This window comes from Rhinichthys klamathensis, unplaced genomic scaffold (assembly GCF_029890125.1).
Source record: "Rhinichthys klamathensis goyatoka isolate OS25496 unplaced genomic scaffold, OSU_Roscu_1.1 h1tg000372l_1, whole genome shotgun sequence".
In the NCBI taxonomy this organism is placed as follows: Eukaryota; Metazoa; Chordata; class Actinopteri; order Cypriniformes; family Leuciscidae; genus Rhinichthys; species Rhinichthys klamathensis.
The window spans coordinates 892,506-914,867 of NW_026606879.1; the positions used below are offsets into that span (position 1 = coordinate 892,506).

The 22,362-nt window shown below is 37.6% G+C and overlaps 1 protein-coding gene across 22 annotated transcripts in view; it reads right to left on the reverse strand.

The window, feature by feature from the left end:
* Nucleotides 1–9,363, reverse strand: part of lrrfip1b (leucine rich repeat (in FLII) interacting protein 1b) — a 50,287-nt gene extending 40,924 nt beyond the window's left edge. For 17 of the 22 annotated variants that reach the window (XR_008803782.1, XM_056233581.1, XM_056233576.1 and 14 more), the window contains exon 1: nucleotides 8,751–9,362. Coding sequence is in view for 21 of the 22 variants with exons in the window: in XM_056233581.1 (XP_056089556.1) it covers nucleotides 8,751–8,840 (90 nt within the window). In the remaining variant the exon portion in view is untranslated. Of the gene's footprint in view, nucleotides 1–8,750 lie in introns of all 22 variants that reach the window. The other 5 variants (XM_056233587.1, XM_056233583.1, XM_056233585.1 and 2 more) reach the window with 2 other exon arrangements.
* Between the last annotated feature and the right edge of the window lie 12,999 nt (nucleotides 9,364–22,362).

Sequence of the window (22,362 nt, forward strand, 5' to 3'; positions counted from 1 at the left end):
AGTATTGAAGCTCCTAGAGGGGTGATTAACACAGGATGTTGTGGAGAGGCTTAAAGAATGCAGGTCAGTGGGTGGTGGCTGGCCAATCTGTTGCTGCAGTGGGGCAGGGGCTAAATACACTTCTACTACTAGGTCAGCTAAATTATCTTCACCTCATGAGCTAAAAACCACACCTTTCCCTCCACAAACCAACCCTCTATGCACACCTTGGTAATAAAATTGCCATTTGCTAGTCATTTTCTTATGGGCAGGAAGCAATGCTTGACATTATTGGTAATTCAGTGTTTCTGTAAAAAACGAACAATAACCCTAATAAAATACTACTACTATTACTAATTCTACGATATAAAAGGTCTGATATGCTGCTGGACTCGTGAATAATGTTGTCTGCATTCGTTCAAAACACGATGAGCGCTAGCCAATAAGATTGCTGCTTGCGCATTATTCCCGCCACTTGAAACACTGCATTATTCAATGTGTTGACGTGAGGCTTGTTCAACTTCATACAGCGCTGCCAGCGAACACCGATTGGCGGCTGACTTGAAGCAGGACATGCCGGTTAGAAATTGTGTCCGACTTGAGACAGCGCATACGCCACGTGACTGTGATGTATGCCATCAAAGTACCGCGAGAGCGATTCTAAGGCAGCCGGTAGATACATTCTGTGCAGCTTCTCAAGAGCGGCTGCACAAGCTCTGATGACAATACAGCTGTTCCACGATTAGCCGAATCCACTAAATGACAACGATCACGTGTGTTTCGTGTTTATTCGAACACCTTCAGTTCCACTAATGTTCACAAATAAGTTTTTTATAACAGTAAAAGCAATTTTCATGTAGTCGCGATGTTATATTGTGTCATGTTCATCACAATAAAACTGATAAAAATAATAAATTATGTCATTAATGACTCACCCTCATGTCCTTCCAAGCCTGTAAGACCTCCGTTCATCTTCGGAACACAGTTTAAGATATTTTAGATTTAGTCCGAGAGCTTTCTGTCCCTCCATTGAAAATGTATGTACGGTATACTGTCCTTGTCCAGAAAGGAAATAAAGACATCATCAAAGTAGTCCATGTGACATCAGTGTGTTAGTTAGATTATTTTGAAGCATCGAAAATACATTTTGATCCAAAAATAACAAAAACTACGACTTTATTCAGCATTGTATTCTCTTCCGGTTCTGTTGTCAATGCGCGTTCAGTGATGCTGATGACGTAAGACGCTGCTGACGTGTTATCAGTGCGCCCAAGCTTTATTTACAGTCTGAGGGAGACGCACGCTGTAAATAAAACAATCTTCGCAAACATGTCTAAGGATTTCGACACAGAGGAAGACTTGCATTTTTTTTTGCCCAGCCATATTTATTTGAACCCGAATACACGGACGCACCAGATACACGTCAGCAGCGTCTTACGTCATCAGCGTCACTGCGGACTCGTGAATGCGGACTGACAACAGAACCGGAAGAGAATACAATGCTGAATAAAGTCGTAGTTTTTGTTATTTTTGGACCAAAATATATTTTCGATGCTTCAAAACATTCTAACTAACCCACTGATGTCACATGGACTACTTTGATGATGTCTTTATTTCCTTTCTGGACAAGGACAGTATACCAGTGTTTCCACAACATTCATTCTGCCGTGGCTGGCCGCGACACATAAAATCATCCCGCCACGGCTGCAGCTTCTCGGTCCGATATTGTATGTGTTATTGTTAAGCCCCACTAAAGGCATAAAAAACATTGTAAATCACCATAAAGCTTTACAATGTTCGCACTATCGCACTATATTCCAAGACTTCTAAAGTCATTCAATAGCATAATGTGAGGTAAAAATGTATATTTAAGTCGTTAAGTTAAAGTTAATGGAAACTCATCTCTCCTCAGTCATTCTCCATTCAGCATTCAAACAGCGTGTCGCGTTCAGTTACGACAGTAACACGACGACACTCTCTTTAATATCAATGTTCCCATTATTATACTTTATTTGTAGATAAAGGTCTATAGTTTGCATAAAATTACTTTATCTAGCTGGAGTTTCTAGTGCTTTCTAAATCATATTCCTTTCTCCCGGGTGTCTGTTACTACGGGCACTAGAGTAGAGAGCACTATGAATTGTTCGGTAACACTTTACTTGAAGGGGTGTGCATAAGATTGACATGACACCTTCATAATCATGACATGACACATGTTATGAATATGAAGGAAGTTGTATGCATGTTTATGACAATTGTCATTAAGTGTCATTCGCTCAGTTATGACATTTTTAATGCAAATATGACATTGTTTGAAATGTCTTTGTTATGACACCTTGACATAAGCAAATACATAATAACCTGTCAGTGTCGTTGTCATGACAACTTGACATTACTAAGACAACACAACCTGTCATAAACATGACCTAGCAGATTAATTATCAAACTTAAGAAACCACTTAGCTTTATTGGTTTACATTACATTAAACTGTCAGGTGGTTGGTTTTGACATTGGATGTCATGAAGCCATTATAACTGTTTAATGACAAATTCAATTTGTACCACTGTAGTTGAGGTCACGAAATATATTCATGACACAGTTATAATGGCCTCATGACAGCCAGTGTCAAAACCAACCACATGACAGTTTAACTTAATTTAATGTCAAGTTGTCATGACAAAGACACTGACAGGTTATGGTTTATGTCAAGATGTCATAACAAAGACATCTTAAACAATGTCATATTTGCATTCAAAATGCCATTATTGAGCGAAAGACACTTAATGACAGTTGTCATAAACATGCATAAACCCTACTTCATATTCATGACATATGTCATGTCATGGTTATGAAGGTGTCATGTCAGGCTTATGCACACCCCTTCAAGTAAAGTGTTACCGAACTTTTTAATGCGAAGCGCTGCACGCTGTGACTTCGCGTTGCTTCAAGTGCATCATTCTGCGCACGGGATGCGCATAATCGCTTTGCCGCTCTTATTGGCGCCTTTCATGTTATAATGCTTAGGGGAGGTTTAAACACCTGAGATAAGGGGGCGTGGCCAATGGGAATATCACTCATGAGCCACGCCCCCTCCCCCTGGCGAAATGGGCCTGCCACCACGGCTGGAAAAAATCCTAGAGGAAACACTGTATACCGTACATACATTTTCAATGGAGGGACAGAAAACTCTCAGACTAAATCTAAAATATCTTAAACTGTGTTCCGAAGATGAACGGAGGGCTTACAGGCTTGGAACGACATGAGGGTGAGTCATTAATGACATAATTTTCATTTTTGGGTGAACTAACCCTTTAAGTTGAACTTTATTCTTGTACAAACATACGTTTGGAATGGAAAAATGGAAACGTATTTGAAACGTCTGTGTATTTGACAAATATTGCATTTATTTTACTTCAGCTGTGGTAAAGTATGCAAACACCACGTGAGCGGTCACTACGGGAAGCAGAAAGTCTCCGACTTCACGTCTCCGTTTTCAGTTCCTCCCCGCCTTGCACGCGGCAACCCTCGCCTATCGGTTGCATCCAGCCGCAGCCGATGTCGAACACACCTGTAATTTCCACTGAAACAGGAAGACAGGGTGGGACATATCTAACAGCTTCTCCCCCTTTTTTTAAATAGTCAATAGCATTTAGTTTATATCACAGCTCGGCCAGAGCCATTGTACTCGGTAAAGCCGCAGTTTCCTCCTAATCTCCAACCGTTTCTACTCCTAATCGCATCCATATCGCTTTAAAATACAGCATTCTGTGCAGAATTCAAATGGGTTTGTTTTGTGGTCTGCACGGACTCGTGCATACGATCCGCTCTGAGATATCATGTCTCTGGACCGGAGCTGACTGTGTGCCCTACGGAGGTTCGTGTGACATCATTGATCCATATTGGCGGAAGTGAAAGACTTCCTGTTTTGAGAGAGACTGTCATTGTTTTTGAGCACAGTCACACTAGCTTATAGATAACAGTAATGGCTAACATATTCATACCAAAAGCCAAAAAACTTCCAATTTTGATTTCATGGTGACTTTAAAGGCTGAATAATTCTGAACAAATTATGACAATTTTTGATTTTACTTTTTGACATGAAAAAAGAAAGAATATTATGTAGTTGTGCATTAGTATGTGGTATATAAGACTCTCTTGCTTTCTCTCTCTTTGCTTGTGTGTGAGAGAAACACAGAGCACTCGCAGCCGAGCCAGGAGTGTGTCAAATACGCTGTGAATAGGAAAAGTTCACTCACGGTGCTGTAAAGACATGGAGACAGAGAGAGAAACTCTCAAACACTCAGTCAGTGTTTGAGTGTAGGCACGTGAAAACATATCTATGTTAAACTACTTCTTAGCCAGTAGCTAATGATAGACATCATTTAGTCGCATATGTGTAAGAGTTAAAATCACAACCTTTTTGCATTAATAACTGTCAAAAGCCTTCACAAGGTCCCAAATGTCATGCTAAACCTTTGCGGTCTACTTCAAAATCCACACTTTACTGGACAGTTTATGCAAAATAACGTCACCAAAGTTTTGCTGGAGCCTGCATTAGTGCTTCTGCAAAGTGGGCGGTCACGAAATCCCTAAAATATCCAATGGGATGTTCTACTGTCTCACAGGCACACGAGCCATGGCAGGTCTGCAACATAAGTACATATCAAGAGTGCCATTTGGAACAAAGCCTAAGACGTACAGCCTTAAAGGCTTTCTGCTTCCTGTCTCAGCAGTTGGAAAATACAAGGGCAGTAAGTGGAAAAAGAGTCGAATGTGAATGGAGTCCAAAGTTCCAATGGACTCCACATGCTGTGACTGAGGTAGATGTTAAATTTGGATCATGAGATGTGATTCCTGCTTCTGTGCAACTAAGACACAGTAAAGATATTTCACTTGGAAAGAGGTCGGTCATAGAGTTCAGATTGCATTCACTTAATTCTCAATTTCTCTCCATTCTGCTGGATCCATAATAATGAGTACCAAAAAGAAACATCAGAATTAATTTATAGGGGCTCATAATTAAAAAATATATATATATATTAATGTAATGATTTTTGGGGAATGTCAATAAAAACAATATTGACATTCAGGTAATTGTACAGTAAATTTCCAGAAAAAAAGTTTTGTTTCTGCACTGGCTGTTTTGTTTAATTGAGGCATCAGCTATCAACTTTTATGGGTGGACCCCTATCCCCTGGGCCCAATAAAGGACCTTAGGCTATGTTCATACTGTCAGTCCAAATCCGATTATTTGTGTATCCGATTGGAATCTAAATTATTGACTGTCCTCACTGTGTTTGGCAACTGTTCAGACTGTGTGTCCTGTGGTGCACTTTGGTTTTCCGGAATATCTGCTTTGGTTTTTATGACATTGCCTTGGTAGGCATACTCCAAAAACAACAACAACATCAACGTGGAGGGATTTGCAATACAGATGTGGTCTTATCTACAACATGACGGTACAGCCATCACGCGGGACTACTACCTCTTCTGATGCAACAGCAGAAATGTAGCAGGCTGGTATACACGGCTTTATTGTCATCTACGCCGTATCAAAACATGTCTCCATTATTTCTGCTCGACCGGCACTTTGCAACAACACAACCTTGTTTCTACAGTGACTTTCAGCACATTTCCTAAAACAACGTCTAACATATTAACGCATTTCATATGATTTTTTGCCATTCACACTTGTTAAATATTATCGGATTCCAATCGGATATGCACAAAAATCTGATTAGGACTGACAGTGAACATGGCAATGCCTCCGACCCTAGTTCGTACCATTTTTACTGCCTGTAAAGTGATGAGCAGACCAAACCATCACTGTACAATAAAACAGAGTGAGCAGTTTAAGCTCAGAAACATGCTGAGAAGAATCTATTAGGACAATATAACAAGCATTGTTGTACATTTTTCGTCTTATCAACTGGGAATAACGAAGCGAGACGTTGCTTCGATTTAGACGTTTAATAAAAAGGAAACAAAGTAAATACAGCGAGCTTGTTCAGCAAATCGTTCACAAGATGGCCGTTGCCAAAAGTCACCAACATAAACCTTCACCATTGCTCAATGCATCTTGGGTAATGAAGTCAATTCACAAATCATAATTACACATAGAATGTTTTTAACCACATCTGTATCTGAAACATGAACTGTTAATCTTAGTGTTGTGTATTAAATGTTAACTTATTAATCTTAACTTTCGAAACTAGTCTTCTAACAAATAAATTCTCAACAAGCATTGTTTAGGCTAAATAAAAACATTGCATGAACTATAAAATGGGTGGGAAAGACTTTATAAGACTTTCACATGGCCGTCATGGCAAGAACTAACTAGCGCCACATTGAAACAAAGTCTACACCCTAATCCAAAATGCATCTGCGAACAAACATAGGAAAGAAAAGTGATCAAGTTTCTACAGAGTTTTGCTGTTCCCTAATGCTGTATAAAAATAGCTCAGATGGCAGAGATGTTGATTATACTTATCACAGATGAACCTTGTAAGTGCTACATAGCTGTCTGAGTGGCACAGTGTGATAATGACTCTATCAGACTGCACACCTAATTCATGCCTAAACAGATCTGCCTAACACCGCATTTACATTACATGGTTCAAGTGACACAATTCAGATTTTTTTCCTCCCGTGTGGCACAAATCGGCTATGATCCATGAATGTGTAAGTAGATTTTGTGAACTGGATCAAATGAATCACTGAAAAGATCAGACTAAGTGCATAGTTATTCAATCATTTTAGTTCCAGAAAGCACAAACCACGTGCATAATAACTTAATTGTTCATGAATTGGACAGGCAGGGCGGATAAAGTTTTCAGTGTGACAACTTACATTTCTGCCTGATAAAAGTCACAAATCGTATGGACAACATTAACGATACTTTTATGGTACATTTTTGTTGAGCCTGTTAGCAACATTTGTCATTTATTTTCATTACATTGAAAACAGCAGCTAGTTAAAAAAAAAATCAACTTTTGTGTTAAACAGAAGAAGGAAAGTCATAGGGGTTTGGAATGGCATGAAGATGTGAAAATAATGAAAGTAATAACTATTCCTTTAACTTCAACTCAATTCTCCCTGCCTTGGGCAATGCCTGATTGTGCAGTTTCAATGAGAAAGAGGACCAAAAAGAAAGGAAAAACATTTGCGGATGTAGAGTTTATTCTACTCTACGGGGACTGATTCATCCTGTTAGAGGGATGGTAAGTTTAAAAGAGGGTGGGTACAGAGTTTTACAAGAACAAAAGGACCAGAGGGCAAATGATGCAAAGCATCATTACTTTTTCCATCCCTTAACTGGAGCTAATTTTCATAGACTAAATATCCCTGATACATTTCCATACTACAACGAAAGATTTTTCCTATTAAGGGCACCAGCTAAGCATCAAGGTAAGGTTAAGGTCAATTAGAAGAAAGAAGCGTGGTGGGGAAAATTGTAAAGATGTGTGGATTCTTCAGTGAGGAAATGCTTTCCAGATGTGGTCAGTTGATCCAAAAGGTCACAGAGGTTTTTAGGTGAACCTGAAAACCTGAATATTTTTGTAAAGAACTAAGTGGCATTAAATTATGTTTTATTAACAAAGTCCGAGAGGAGCACGTTCAAATGATCTATCCAATCAGCATTAGAGGCCTACTGTATGAATACGTAGCTGACTCACCTATTTTCCAAGACAGTTTTTTTTTCTGCATCCCTCCACAACCCTGTGTCCTCACACTCGCCTGGTTACTATCCTAACGAGAGATACGGGGGGCACTCTGGGTTCGGGACACATTCCGAGCTCGGAGCCCTCCCCCGGACAGCACGCCAAAATATGCATAGCCTACTCTTTTACTCTATCTAAGCATTTGTAGGTGTGAACTCATGAAACACATAACTGACTTTTAATATGGAACATCTTTTGAAACATTAGAAATAAGATGACTTAATTATAACAACATTCATTAACTGTTTATAATATGTAATAGGCTAGATAATACTTGATGAGTATAGCCTAAGTAAGAAATAGCAAGCTTGACTAAATACCTGCACCATTTATTTTCTGCATTTATAACCCACATTTTCCTTTGAGAAAAGAAATAAACCTCTGCTTGTGTCAAACTGAAAGCCAAACGACAGGAGGACGATGCAGGATCAGAGTATTTAAGTGATAAGCACGATTTGAGCTCGGTGTATTTTAAAATATATCGCTAAGGTTATTTGGGCCATTTACTGGGTGTGATGTGCCGCATCAGAGTAGTTTCTGACGTCAGCAGTCTGGGACCTTCTCTCAGCATTTTCGTTTGATCTTCGCTTCATGACGTCACGCAGCTGTGCAAGTATCCAAACATGATGATGCTGTTGCTCAACTGCACTAGCGCTATTTGTATAGGGGAAATGCTTATCTAGCTATTAACTGAAGATGTGCAATCATGTAGGTCATGCTAGCATCAATGCCTCGATTCGGACTGCGACGAATAATGTGTTTTTGTCATTCACAAGACCCTAATAATTGGGAGGGGAGGGGTGCAATGTTTCCCATTCACATTATGAAAGGACAAGCGTCATCGTATCCGTGCTCATTTTTCCGTACTGCATGCGGAAAAAAGGGACAGCGCACAGCACAACCGACAAAACCCTTTCATAATTCAGCAAGGTCGTTGGGGATTTCAGTTCAGACTAAATTTGAAGAACTCCAGCACTTGTAAAAGGACGACATTTTGCGCAGAATGATAGAGCTACAGTACCACGTGAAATGCAGTTCGTCTGTCTTACCTCTCGAGCTATTTGACTGAGCGCATCATCCTCCGCCGATAGTTTCTCCCGGTTGGGAATTCTTTTCCTCCCCGTAACTTGAGTTGCCATTTTAAACTCCCTTATACTCTGGCACAAACCTCGTCAAAAATGACTTCGCCAAACTGAAGTGCTGTTCAGTTGTGTGCAGATCAAAGATCACTATTCAAAGAGTCATGGTCGTAAGTGAACAACATTAATAAATAGCTATAATGTAACCACAAGCAAAAAAAATGTAGGGCACTAGGATGCATCCTCCCTTTGATGACCCATCGTCTCCATAAACCGCATGAATATATGGCGGGAGCCTGTTGCACATTCAAACGACACATCGATATGTAAAAACATCACGGATAGGACGGAAGATGACAGTTTGCTGATACGCCATGAACACGATAGACCATCTACACTCCTGTGAATAACCGGTCATCCCTTAATAGTCCTTTCCTACGTTCGTTCGGTGTAACGTACAACCAAACGAATGAAGAATAAAGTTGTCGGTCCAGAGCTGCATTTGTTTCTAGGACAAAGCGAACCAGGATGATGAGCGGCCCTATGAGGATGAGAATATAAAGCAGCCCAATGGCACACGGTCTGATTTCAGGCTGTGCTGGACGCAGCGCGAAAGGTGGGCGGGGCATGTGGGCGGGACCTGACCTTTGCATTTTAATTATTTCAGTCTTCTTTCATCTAGCACCAGTTCGCAAAATATTTTCAGAATAGTATTGTTGAATATGATTCACGTGCCATTTTTATCTATCTGTCTATCTATCTATCTATCTATCTATCTATCTATCTATCTATCTATCTATCTATTGTGCAATAATATTGTAATTTTTTTTTTTTTTTTTTTTTTTAGACCACTAGTACAGTTTTTTACGATTGTTTACACACTAAAATAAAGATTTCTAGCCTGGGAAAACCCAGACAACTTCCGGCAAATTTAGATTTGCTCTGAAATTTATTCAAACCCATTTCCAATCCTTCGAAATCGAGTCACCAATCAGAAACGTTGGGGCGGGCTTTACACGATGACGACAGCTCTGGGATTTTGAAACAGATTTTGTAGCCTACATTACAAAGATGGATGCCGCCGTCGAACATCACTCGTTCGAATTAGCTATGGCCCTGTCCCAAATGGCACACTTCATGCGGACTTTCGGTCTCGTGGACTTAAATTGCGCGTGCTCGCCGAGTCTACGAGTCCGTAGGCCGTCCCATTTAGCATTTTAACGCTCTGAAGTGTGCTCAGCAGCGCCCCCTTTGTACCCTTGAAGCGGTCTTCCGCGAAGCCCACATAGATGCAGGCTCCACGCACTTTAACTACCCAGGAATCCTTGCGAAAGGCCAATCAGACAACGGATGGGAGGAGATTTTGCTCACGGACAATTGTTAACATGGCTGAGAAGAAAATATTTAAGTGTAATTATCATTACGGTTTATATGACAAGTTTATACAAACATTATGATCATCGACCAGTGGTTGATGTCTCAAACATAGGCTAATAATAGCGAGCTGAATAATACGATCGCATTATGATTCATTAAATAAATAGAACAGAATGTCAGGGCTTTACTGAGTCATATGTAAACACAACAACAATTATAGGCAGCATATTTCCCCGAACCTGTAGCTCTTGTCCATAACAACAAAGTATTCCTGTTTCCGACGTGGCGATCGAGTCTGTCCCAAAAATACCTCTCAATGCGCCCTCGCGGACTCGCGCTAAGGGCCCTATAGGTCTGCACTACATGACGTCACCGAAGTGTGGACTCTGAGGAAGTCCACAAGTCCGGAGTGTGCCATTTGGGACAGGGCCTATCGCGTCTGTTTTAAGCGATTTGAATGTTTCCTTTTTGTTAAAAATCGAGCAAAGAACAACACTCGGGGACGAGTCACCCAGGTCCTGTGCTACTCCACAGCGGCGGCGACCCGCTGGACTAAAATAGTCTGAAAATGAACACTTAATTATAGGTGTACCATGGTGATTCAGGATTCAGGATACTGACTCCAGTACTCACCGATATGGTTTCGGAATCAGAACAACTCTAGCTAAAAGGAAAGAAGTGTGAGACACAGCTTTGGAGCATCTTAGTTGATTCACAACACTACATAACGGGTTCTCATAACTCTGCGTGTGTTTCACGCTGGATGACGGTCGTGCTGAGCGGTGCAGGTACAGAGGAGAAGTAGAAGAAGAGAAGGGGATTTTTTTCATTTTCATCCTTAACCCTTTGATGCACAACATGGGTCTAAATAGACCCGACTGAGTTTTCATTTTCTATATCTTTGCAAGAAATTAATTTCATCATTCAGTATTCCAGGTATTCCTCAATTAACTTGTTTTAGATCATTACAAATCCTTATTTAAATTTTTCCTTTCTTACTTTTCGAATAAAAATCGTTTTTGTTTCACTACCCTTCTAATGCGCAACATGGGTCTAAAAAGACCCGTATTCATGTTTCTTTGCTGAATATTTGAAATAAATATATTTTATCATTTATTAATCCAGGTATTCATTAAATATCTTGTTTTTGATTTCCACAAATCATTATTTTTATTTTCCCTTTCTTACTTTATAAACAAACACGGTTTTTGTATTTCTACATCAATTTTACACACATGGGTCAAAAATGACCCATATAGGAACCTTTGATATTTATAAATAGTATAAATATATTTACTGCAGAAAACTATTCACCTGCCACACATTTCAAAATTCAACACGGCTGCTTTTGTATATTTCATGCATGTAAGTTTTATTTAATACATTTTTTGTCACAGAAAATATTTGATATTTTGTGAAAGACATCTAGATATAGCCTAAAATTTGAACGTTTAGGCTAAGGTTACCTTGACCTTGAAATCCATTACTAGTGCAAAAGAGAAACATGTCCAATACTATTAGCTAGCTTGCGGTCGACATATTTTATGTTATAATGTTAGCTAGGTCAACAAAATAAAAGTTGCGATGGAAAGTTATATATACAAGTATTATATTGGTGCTGTTGGGCAGAAACCTTACCTGGGCAGTACCTCCATATTAATTTTTATTTGTGGTCATAAATCAATGCTATCGGTCACATAAGCTGTCGTGTGGTGGCGTTCTGGTGCACTATGGCTGCTGTCGCATCATCCGGGTGGATGCTGCACATTGGTGGCGGGGAGATCCCCCCTACAGTTGCACTACACTACAGTTCAATTTCAGTGTTATCAGTTATATGTGTGTTATGCGTGACAAAGTGGCCAATAAACATATTTCAAGTGTTACAGTAAATGTGTTGATCTAAACAACTGTGACAATGGTTATTTTAACAAAAAGTTTTCTTTATTCTTTTGTTTTATCACGTTTGCATAGATGGGTCATTTTAGACCCATGTGTGTAAACTTGATGTATTTACACAAAACCTAGGAAATATTAAAATATGAATTTGTGATAATTGAAAACAAGATATTTTGAATATTCATAAATCATGAAATTTATAGATCATGAAATAGAAAATGCTCAAATAAAGTGATTTCAAAAGGTGGAACAAAAAAATGCCGAGCCATGCATGAAATAACATAGGAAATGAATACGGGTCTTTTTAGACCCATGTTGTGCATTAGAGGGGGTATCCATAGCTTGCGCATCAAAGGGTTAACACATTGATGTACAGCCTGGGCAGCCTATAATTGAAGATGTGAAATTCTCTAATAAATGTCTTACATTGCCTTCCCTGGAGGATTTATATATAAAACAAAAAGGACTGATAAATATGAAATGTTTATGGACGATCTCTTAGTTGCCCAGCTCCAGAAAGACCATGCCAAAACCCTGCACAAAGCCAAGAAAAAGGACAAAAGGAAGAAGAAGTCGACCATTGACCCTGCAGCACGACCTGATATGGCAGAGCAGGAAGATGATAACAACAATTCGGAAAATGGAACAACTGAATAAACAACTGATGCATGTTGTAAAAAAGTTTGTGTTAATGAGTCAACTTAAATGTCCCAAATGTGAGATGTTAGATATGCAGGAGAAAGTCGCATCTCTCGAGATGCAACTTTGCCCTGCTGTCTGAAGTGTTATTTTTAGTTTGCATTGTCTTTCTTTTGCGCTATCATCGCATAAGCTAAGCAGGTGTTGCAACTGTGACCTTTCTGTATAGATAAGGTAACGCTTTTTAGGAGGCCATTGTGAGGCCAGAGGCAGGATGTGGTTTTCACACCTGTAGGTGGGGAAAAAACCAGTAGAATAGCGCCATAGCTCATATGTGTAGAGTCTTAGAAGATTAACGACTTTTTGCTCAACAACAAGGTGTAAGTGTTTGCTGCTTTTTGCATACCTTGTAAGGAATTATTGCTGAACTAGGACTGCCTCCCCTAATGCTTAGAGACGGCCCCAATTTAGTCATATAAAAGATGATGTTTCCTGTTTTTCGGGGCCACAACTTTTCGAGGTGAAGACTATATACGCTTTTCTTTTATTTTTCTGTTTTTGAATTAATTGTCTTTGTATCATTCTGAAAATTTTTGAGTAAAACGAAACCATAAGTTTGGTGATTCGAAAACCTCTTAAAATCAGACTCAGAGTGATTTTTTCCTAAAAATATCTTTATGTGAATTGAGCTATTTTATACTGAGCAAAGAGCCCTATGACACGAACCCGGGACTGAGCTGGGACGGACACCGCCGAGGATCCTATTTCACTTCCCAACATCAAGAACCATCAGGTGAGCATATGATGAATTGTGATTTGGATTGCATGTGAATGATATGAGGGAGGTTGATAGGTATTACAGCGGTATAAAAACACAACAACATACATTTTAAACCACAAACTACGGAGTATGTTTTGGACATTATTTAACCTTGTCAAAGACGAACAAAAATTTTAGAATAACAACATTTCTTACTCAGAGTTTTAGGGGTACTGAGCTCCTTTTTAGGGGTCCTGAAGCACCCCTAAAAAGGGGCTAGCCTCGCCCATGGAACCGGGCCTTAGCCATGATTATGACAAAAAGTCGACATTGACATATTAAATTGAATTTGAGTTGAAATCGAATAAGTCAGTTATGACAGAAAAGTCAAAATATTAATATCATCTTTTACAGGTATAAAATAAAATTCACACCATCATTGTAGACTGTTCACATTAATTGTTTTCCAATGTATAGAGTGTTATGTCTGTAAACTCTATTTAGTGTTATAGCGATCGGTGCTGCCCGTTAGTACTATGTGTTTCTTGTTATCCTTTATTCATTCATTCTTTTTTATGAGTTTATTTTGCGCTGATTCACTGATAGTGTGAGGTAGGCCTATAGGCGTCATGTAGCCTATGACATTTTATCATTTATTCAGAAAATATTTAGCCTAAAGCTTAAAAGTTCTCCTCTGAGTGTTCGTGTCTGTGCTTGGAGTGTCTGATGTCCATAAACTCCCCCAAAAGGCTTCTCTTACAAAAGGCTCACTAATAAAAGTAAAGTAAAACAAGTCTTGGGGTAGGCACCCCAAGAAGTAAAAGCTAAGCTTAAATCTTAAAGTTAAATTCTGTCATAAAAAAAAACATGTTTTTAAAACAAACCTTTATCTGATTATGTTTAGGATGCAGACTCTTCATGCAAGAAAATGTATACCAAAATAGTCAAAATACAGCATTGTACAACTATTGCCTTCAGCCATAAATTGTAGAAAATATAAATCATATATGATGTTAAAATGTTGTCCTTTGGCTTAGTGTGCAGCTTCTTTTTAACATTTAATCAGCTCAGAGACAGGAGATGAAAATGATCTATTTTGGCTTAAAGTGCACATTTATATAACATTAGTGTTAACGTGTGTTGTCTTGGATATATAAACAAAAACAGAGTTTGCTTTTTATTATGCATTCAAATCAAATGTACCAACACAATATAACATATATATTAAATATTTAAAACGTTACAAAAATGTATATATATGCTACATAACACATTTTCTTTAAGCTGCCTGGTTCCAACTGCTGGTCCTTGGCTTTGATTACCAAGCGCTGCATTTTTTGTAGAGGTGACTGGTCCACACCTGCATTGTCCAGTTGAAGGAACAGACATATCATGTCATGCTGACCAGATTTAAGAGTGATTCTTAGAGAATATCTTAATACATGTTCCTTCTACAATTTCAATATGAGGGTTATGTAAACTAAAAAGAATATGATACTAGTCATTAAATTATTAAAGTGTTTACATTATTAAATCTGAAAAAAAGGAGGGAACTTACCAATGCTCTCTTCCGGTTCAGCTGGGACCTGGGCTGAAGGCTGCTCTGGTCCAGGTGTGAAGTGCATATCTGATTCTGGCTTCTCATTTTAGGATTCAGCGGCACCTTCTTGTCAATTTCCACACATATTTTATTTTGGGGAGGTGGCTGACACACACCTACTGTACATTGTCCTGTTAAAGAAACAAACATAATCATGTCGAGTGCTTGTTAGACTAAATCTAAACACATATCTTTTATAGTTTTGAAATACTAAAAGGATTTGAATAGAGGACCTAGAAAACATAAAAGCATATTTGAAGTCAATGTTTAATTTTTTAAAAATACATCTGAGAATAAGTAAAAACAAGAGATGGAAGGGACTTACAGTGTCAGGCACGGGTGCTCCCTGAATAGAAGACGCTTGAGGCCTCTGCTGCTCAAAAAAATGGTTTTGTGGCACTGTTCTTTTTACCCAAATATTTTTGTTCAAGTAACACACATATTTATTTTACCACCAAAACACTATTGTATTGCGTTTAATTAACTTAACCTATATAATTTTCCACTATACTTAATTATCAATCGTTAAATGTAAAGGGTTTAATTTCGTGATTCAAAAAAATCCGGATGTGACGATTTCCAACGTATTGGATGAAGATGGCTTGTGTGCATGGCCTCGGAGAAAATATAAAGTTAATCTAAAGGCAAAGTTTTTAATTTCTGTTAGTATTTCGGAAAGTCTTTTCTGGAATGCTTTAAATATATTGCAATGAAAAAAAATATTGTTCAAATTGCTTCAAATTAGCTTAAGCAACACAATTGCTAAACATTTTGTCCAAACTTAATTTGATTGTGTTCAATCTGCTTAAATATGTAAAATTAAAGTTTACTTAATCCGTTTGGGTTGGATTACATGAATGATTTGTGTTGCATTAACTGAAACTGGGGAGTGCTTGTTAGTTCTCATGCAGCATGCTTTGCATATAGCTGAATTAAGAGAGAATAAATGTTGAAATTAAGTGATATTTTATGTGTTTTTGAGAAAATTAGGAAAGTGGAAAGACTTTATAGTGTGTAATTGTGTTTAATGTTCAATTACATTGCAATTATTAGAACCATTTAAATTAGTGGGTTAACATTGTGGAGAAGAGTGGAGCATTTGGTTAGGATATGGACTGATTCACAAAGTCTTAAGCTTTCTGAAACTGCATATCTTAGCATTTAAATGTTAATAAGAGTTATTATTAGCTAATAGCTAGCTATAGTCTAGAAATCCTACATATTTTTATTTATCAGTGCAGTTTAAAAAAAAACTAGCATGTTCACTAAACTTAACCGATTTAAGTTACAGGGAAGCAATTCCATTGATTTGTTTGGACATTACTATTTCACTTAGATTCTCTCTCATTCAGTTGTGTTGTCACAACACAAGGAGCTTACATAGATTCAACATAATTTGATTGTGTGGAACCAGTGTCCATCATTTTATTAAGTTAGTTTAAAGAGTAATTTTTTTTAGTGCAGCAGCTCCCGTCTCAGAGGCTCGGGAATTTTTAGCCTTTGCCTCTTTGAGATATTGTCAGGCAGTGTTCCCTGAAGAGAAGCTTCAGGCTTCCGCTGCAGTAGCTCTCGTCTCAGTGGCTCATGGACCTCTAGTTTTTCCCTCTTTGAAGTCTTGTCAGGAATGGGTGCTCCTTGAGGAGAAGAAGCTTGAGGCCTCTGCTGCAGCAGCTCCCCTCTCAGAGGCTCAGGGATCTTTAGCCTCGACCTCTTTGATATGTTGTCAGGCAGTGTTCCCTGAAGAGAAGGATTTTGAGGCTTCTGCTGCTGCAGCCGCTCCTGCTTAAGAGGCTCAGAGAAATTTAGCTTTCGCCAATCTTGAGACTTGGGCACAGGTGGTCCCTGTGGAAACCCAGTGGGCACAGGTGCTTTCTGTGGGGACTCGGCAGCCACTGGTGCTTCCTGTGGCTTTTTCTGCCTCCACTTTCTCTGCTGTTCCGTGGTTTTTCTATTTGCTATTTCCTAAAATTAGTTTTTTTTTTTATAAATGTGTTTTTTATTTTTCACAGTAGTTTGAAACTGGGTGCAATGGCGTCTGATCATTGAGGACTGTGTTGGTTAAATGAAAACTAATAGCATTTCCACAAATATGTGTATATGTTTTGACTGAAGTATGTATTTTTTGACAGAAGTATGTCATTTTGCAAACAATCTAGGAATTATGCAAATTGAGTGTGGTGTTTGTATAATTTGATTATATTTTGAAAAAAAGAACCTGGTTTTCAAAATTGCATGTTAACAATTGAAAAAAACTGTAAAAGTGTAACTGGGAATCCTATGCAGTCTCTTTCGATCAATAACTCATGTGCAGTAGTGTATAGATTTGTACTTTTGAAATGGATATATGGCATAGAAGAAGTGCAGCTTTGTACATTTCAATAACTGTCATCCAATCTGTTGCCATAGTTTGCATCAGGTAATACTAACAGAGTGCAGTGTTTTATTGACAAAATGACTAAGCATTTTGACTCTCTTGTGAACAATGACACAAGGACTTTTCATTCTGATGGCACTGATATATGTTCATTGACATAAATACTTTTGAGAGATGAACTAAAGATTTTGAGTAAGTTACAGGTTTTGCAGGTAATCCAATGTGTGGTGCTGTTTGTACGGATTGTTTTGAGAATGCACATACTTTGCAAATATTAAGGATGATTTGGGAAATGCACCAAAGCGACTGAGAAAAACTGTAAAGTGTACTTTATTTGTGTTACAAGTAGCCTACATTACAAATTAATTACGAGTCTCTTCGAAACATACAAGCAGCATAAGTGTATTTATATATATTTAAAAGATTTATTTTTGGCGTTTTCACCTTTTATTAGGATAGGACAGTAGCTAGACAGGAAGTGAGGTGGGAGAGAGAGAAAGAGGGGACAGGATCGGGAAAGGTCCACAAGCCATGCAGGACTCGAACGCAGGTCTCTCGAAACACATCGGCGTGCTTGCCCACAAGGCTATCAGCACCGACCACAAGTTTTTACTACAAATTGCACACTTTGTTTTCAATAACAATTTGACATTAATAGACAAATAATACGTATCTATACTTTGTACAAAATACTGTTGTATATTTATAATATGTTGCATTGTTACAATGATCATTTATAGCACACAGTTAAAATATACCTAAAATATATTTTAATAAAGTGCAAATAAATACACTTTTAAAAATAAACGTACTCTTACTCTCTTACTCTTAATATTATATTTTAAAAATAAAATATACTCCAAGTATATTTTTCTAAAATATATGTTTAGAAAATATAGCCTACTAAAGTATAGCTACAATTATTTTAAAGTGTGTTAAAAAATTGTATTGTAAAAAATAGGTAAAAGTGTGATGCTAATATACTTTTAATATAGGCCTATTTAAAGATAGTAATTTTGTTATATTTGCAATGTACTATTGGAAAAGGGAATATATTTCAAGTATACTGTTTTTTTATAGGGCAGTTAGATTAGAAGAGGCTTTATTAGACAACTATAACTTTATGTGGTTTCCAAAGCTACCAATGGGGGAAAAAAGTTGTTACACTGTTTATATATCTGACTATGTGATATTTTTCCTCAATAGTTTTGGCACATTTTTCAAAACAGTCGTAACATTCTCTAAACTATAAGCTCAATTGTCACAACTGTTTGCTGGAACATCAGAACTTAGTTATTGTGTCAGTAAATTGGCCAATGCCACCAACATAATAAGTGTTTATGTCATCGTGTGAGCCTGGTCAAAATGTTTAGATGCTTTTTCACCATGGAAATATTTGTTATATTCAAATTTCATGTTTTAGGTAAAAATTGACTGGGAAAAGTCAACACTGTACACAAAAAAAGAAAATGAACATTTGTATTTGTCACAGGTCTTTTTCTTTTTCTTTTTTTTTTTGCAGTAATGGGTTACATGTCAACTGAACATTCTCAGTTGCTTGTTCATTTTTACACACTCTATCTTTTACACACAAAATCTGTCAAGCAAATTTTACAAAATTTTTTATCCTAAATTGAACAATTTCTCTCAGGTGAACCTCAGCGTTCACTGATGAGAAGGGATGTGCATTAATGATTTACAGTATGTATGTTGTATGTTCAGTTCAAATATGTACTGCAATATTGTTTACATTTGTGCACAGCTCTACCCAAAGGGAGTTTGTTTGTTGTATATAAAGGTGTATTTTTTCTTTTGCACAATGCTGTGAACAAATTAGAATTGCAAAGAGCATATGCAGTAAAAATGTGAAACATACATATTCAGTGTCTTGTACTCGGTTACCTCACTAAATACAGTAATGTGTAACTTTACTGTAGTTTTCAAAATTTGGCTGTGCAAATAGTATATAGTGCTGTCTTGAGCATTTTCAGGTAGTGTCACCAAGATCTGACTTTTTTGCATTGGAAAACATTTACGGAGTAAACTGTCATAATGAAAACATGACAAAGCCATTTAACTATCTTGTTCATAAACAATGGTGTCAGGACTTTTCATCTTGATGACACTGACACTTTTTTCATTGACATGAATACTTGCTTTTGAGGAATGAGCTATCCATTTTGAGCAAGTGACACGCTTTTGCAGGTTAGGTTTAGCAGTTTGTAGCTACTTATTGTTTTGAGAACTGCATTAAAGGTGCAGTGTGTAACATTTTTGAGTATTTATTAACAGAAATGCTATATGACATCCATAACTATGTGTTCAGTGGTGTATAAAGAACTTACTTAATAAACCGTAATGTTTTTATTACCTTAGAATGAGGCATTTATATCTACATAGGCGCGGGAATCCCCTTCTATGAAGGTCGCCATATTGTGACGTCATGTTTCTACCGTAGCCGAACGCGAACAAACAGCGCTACAGAGCGCGTTTCGTCACTACCTTGAAAGAGAAGCCACAGGAAGCTAGAAGAAGCTAGCCATAAACACCGTGAGTAGTAACTTTTCCCTTGTCAGTGGTGTAAATATGTAGTTGGATTGTTTCATGTAACTTAATTCTTCTCCCTCGCTGTGTTATGGCTTTGCTATGTGGGGATAAATGTGTTGGTTAAGTTCGTGAGACAGCTGATTAGTACTCTTGTCATTGACCGTAAAACAGTTACAGGAATCACCAACCCGTCGATCTTGGAAGCATTTTAAGTCGATCGAGTTTCCAAAATCAGAGAAAAAAAAGCCTATTGTGTGTGTAGTAAGTGTGTCTAGGGGATGAGGAGGCGCGCGCGCTGTTACAATCACGTCATTTTTGCCGCACGCACCTTTGGGGTCATGCGGACGTGTCGAGTTTAAACAAGGCTTTACGCTTTAACCAGCTCAGCCACAGTAACAGCTCATATTAGCCAGCTAAACTTTTACTACCCTGTTAGAAAAAATATATAGTTGCATACTTTCATGTGGTTCTTCTCCCTCGCTGTATTATGGGTTTGCTATGTAGGGAGAATGTGCTGGTTACGTTCGTGAGACAATCAGCTGATTACTATTATTATATTATGTATTAAGACCCTTGATCCTCACCTGAAATTTTATCCATGATGTGGTTTATAATGGACTGTGATTAGAAACTTGGCTTACTCTGGCTATTCTCTGCTGTCTCAGACGACGATGTTTGTCCCGTTTTAGCCACCGTAGCTTCTTCGAAAGGGAGGGGGGTGAGCGGTGGGCTGAGCCCTTAGTGTAAACTCGCAACCGAACCGCTAGATGTCGCTAAAAATCACACACTGGACCTTTAACTGTTGTGCAAATGTTAGTGATGTGAGAAATGCACCAAATCGACTGAGAAAAGCTGTAAATCAATAAGAAATTAAAATCTGATGTGAACAAGAAACTAATTGTTCTGAGATCTGAACCTATTTTTTGAGAGAGAAAAAAATTCTAATTTGAGAATTGAGCCAAAGCGATTAAAAAAAACTTTCTTGAAATGTCCACTAGAGGGCAGCACACTCCTCAATGGACACCAAGTGGATGCGAATGCAATTATGGGGTCAAGCTTTGGCTCGGTATAGCATAGGCTATCCCCTGCTCGTTGTCAAGCCTGTCAGTATGAAACAAACTTTTCCTTGTCTGCTGCCTTTCACTTTCGCTCAGGATAGTAGCTAGTGAAGGTACTTGAATGAGAGATTATATGAGAATGCTAATTGATAGCTTTCTTCATGCTTAACATAATGAAGCATTTGCTAAACTGTTGTTAGAAGTGCCTTAACTGCTTTAAGGTGGTCGCTGTTGTTTAGCCCAAATGCTTTCAAAACTAGTCACCAGACCAGCATGACCAGGCTGGAACTACGACCAGCAAACCAGTTGAGGATGATTTAATATCTTTTTTTTCTTCAAGCAGGGAAAACAAAATAAATATATTCCATTTTACAATTAATTTTCCAGGTTAAGCCTACTTCTAATAAATCAACATTTATAACTTAAAGATAAAGTGACAGGTTTACTGTAGGCCTATCAAAAAAAAAAAAAAAAAAAAAAAAAAATGCAATAAAGAAAAAAACATGTTTTGGAATACCTTCCTTTATTATTAAAATCTCAAAGTTGTAAAGGCAATTTGAGGAACAAAGCAAGCAAGAAAAAGCAATAGCAATTATTCATATTTTTCTTGGCATGGATACTTGACATCTTTTGTCTTTAGAACAATTACCTTATTTCAACTAATAATGATTTTAGTTAAAGTTGGGGTTTGATCAACACTGATAAAAAAAAAGTTGTGGGATAGTAAAAACTAGAGAAACATTTTAATTTGTTCATGTAATTTACATGCAAAATGTAATTCAGGCAAGAATTTAAAAACTAAGTAAATTATATATTAGTACTCAATTCAAGCATGTAGAAATTAAAGCGTACATATCAACATTAGAAAATTAAGTAAAATTACTCAACTTTTCTGTTCCTCATGTTCCCATCATGCACTGGGCCCTGAATAATTAATGAGGTTGATTTTTCACTGGTTTTCAGCTGTATTTACACTGTTTCATATTGCTTGTGTTGTTAGGATTAGTTATTTTTAGGATTAGCCATTTTGTGACATTTGGAGTTTATTTTCCACTCAAAATGACACATTCAAACACAAAAACGATCCATCATATGTTACCGTCATTGTGTATTGTCTACCAAGTATTGAGGTTCACGTGACACGTGACATACAATTCCTAATGTATAGAATATATAATGCATTTATTACTAAGATATTTCTATGTAAAGCATATACTTTAAAAGTGTGGTTTAATTTAATGTTATATTGTTTTAGTGAAATGTATTGCAAAGAAAACTTCAACTGAATAGATGTTACTCTTAAAATTAAAGTTAAAATTACTTATTTCCTT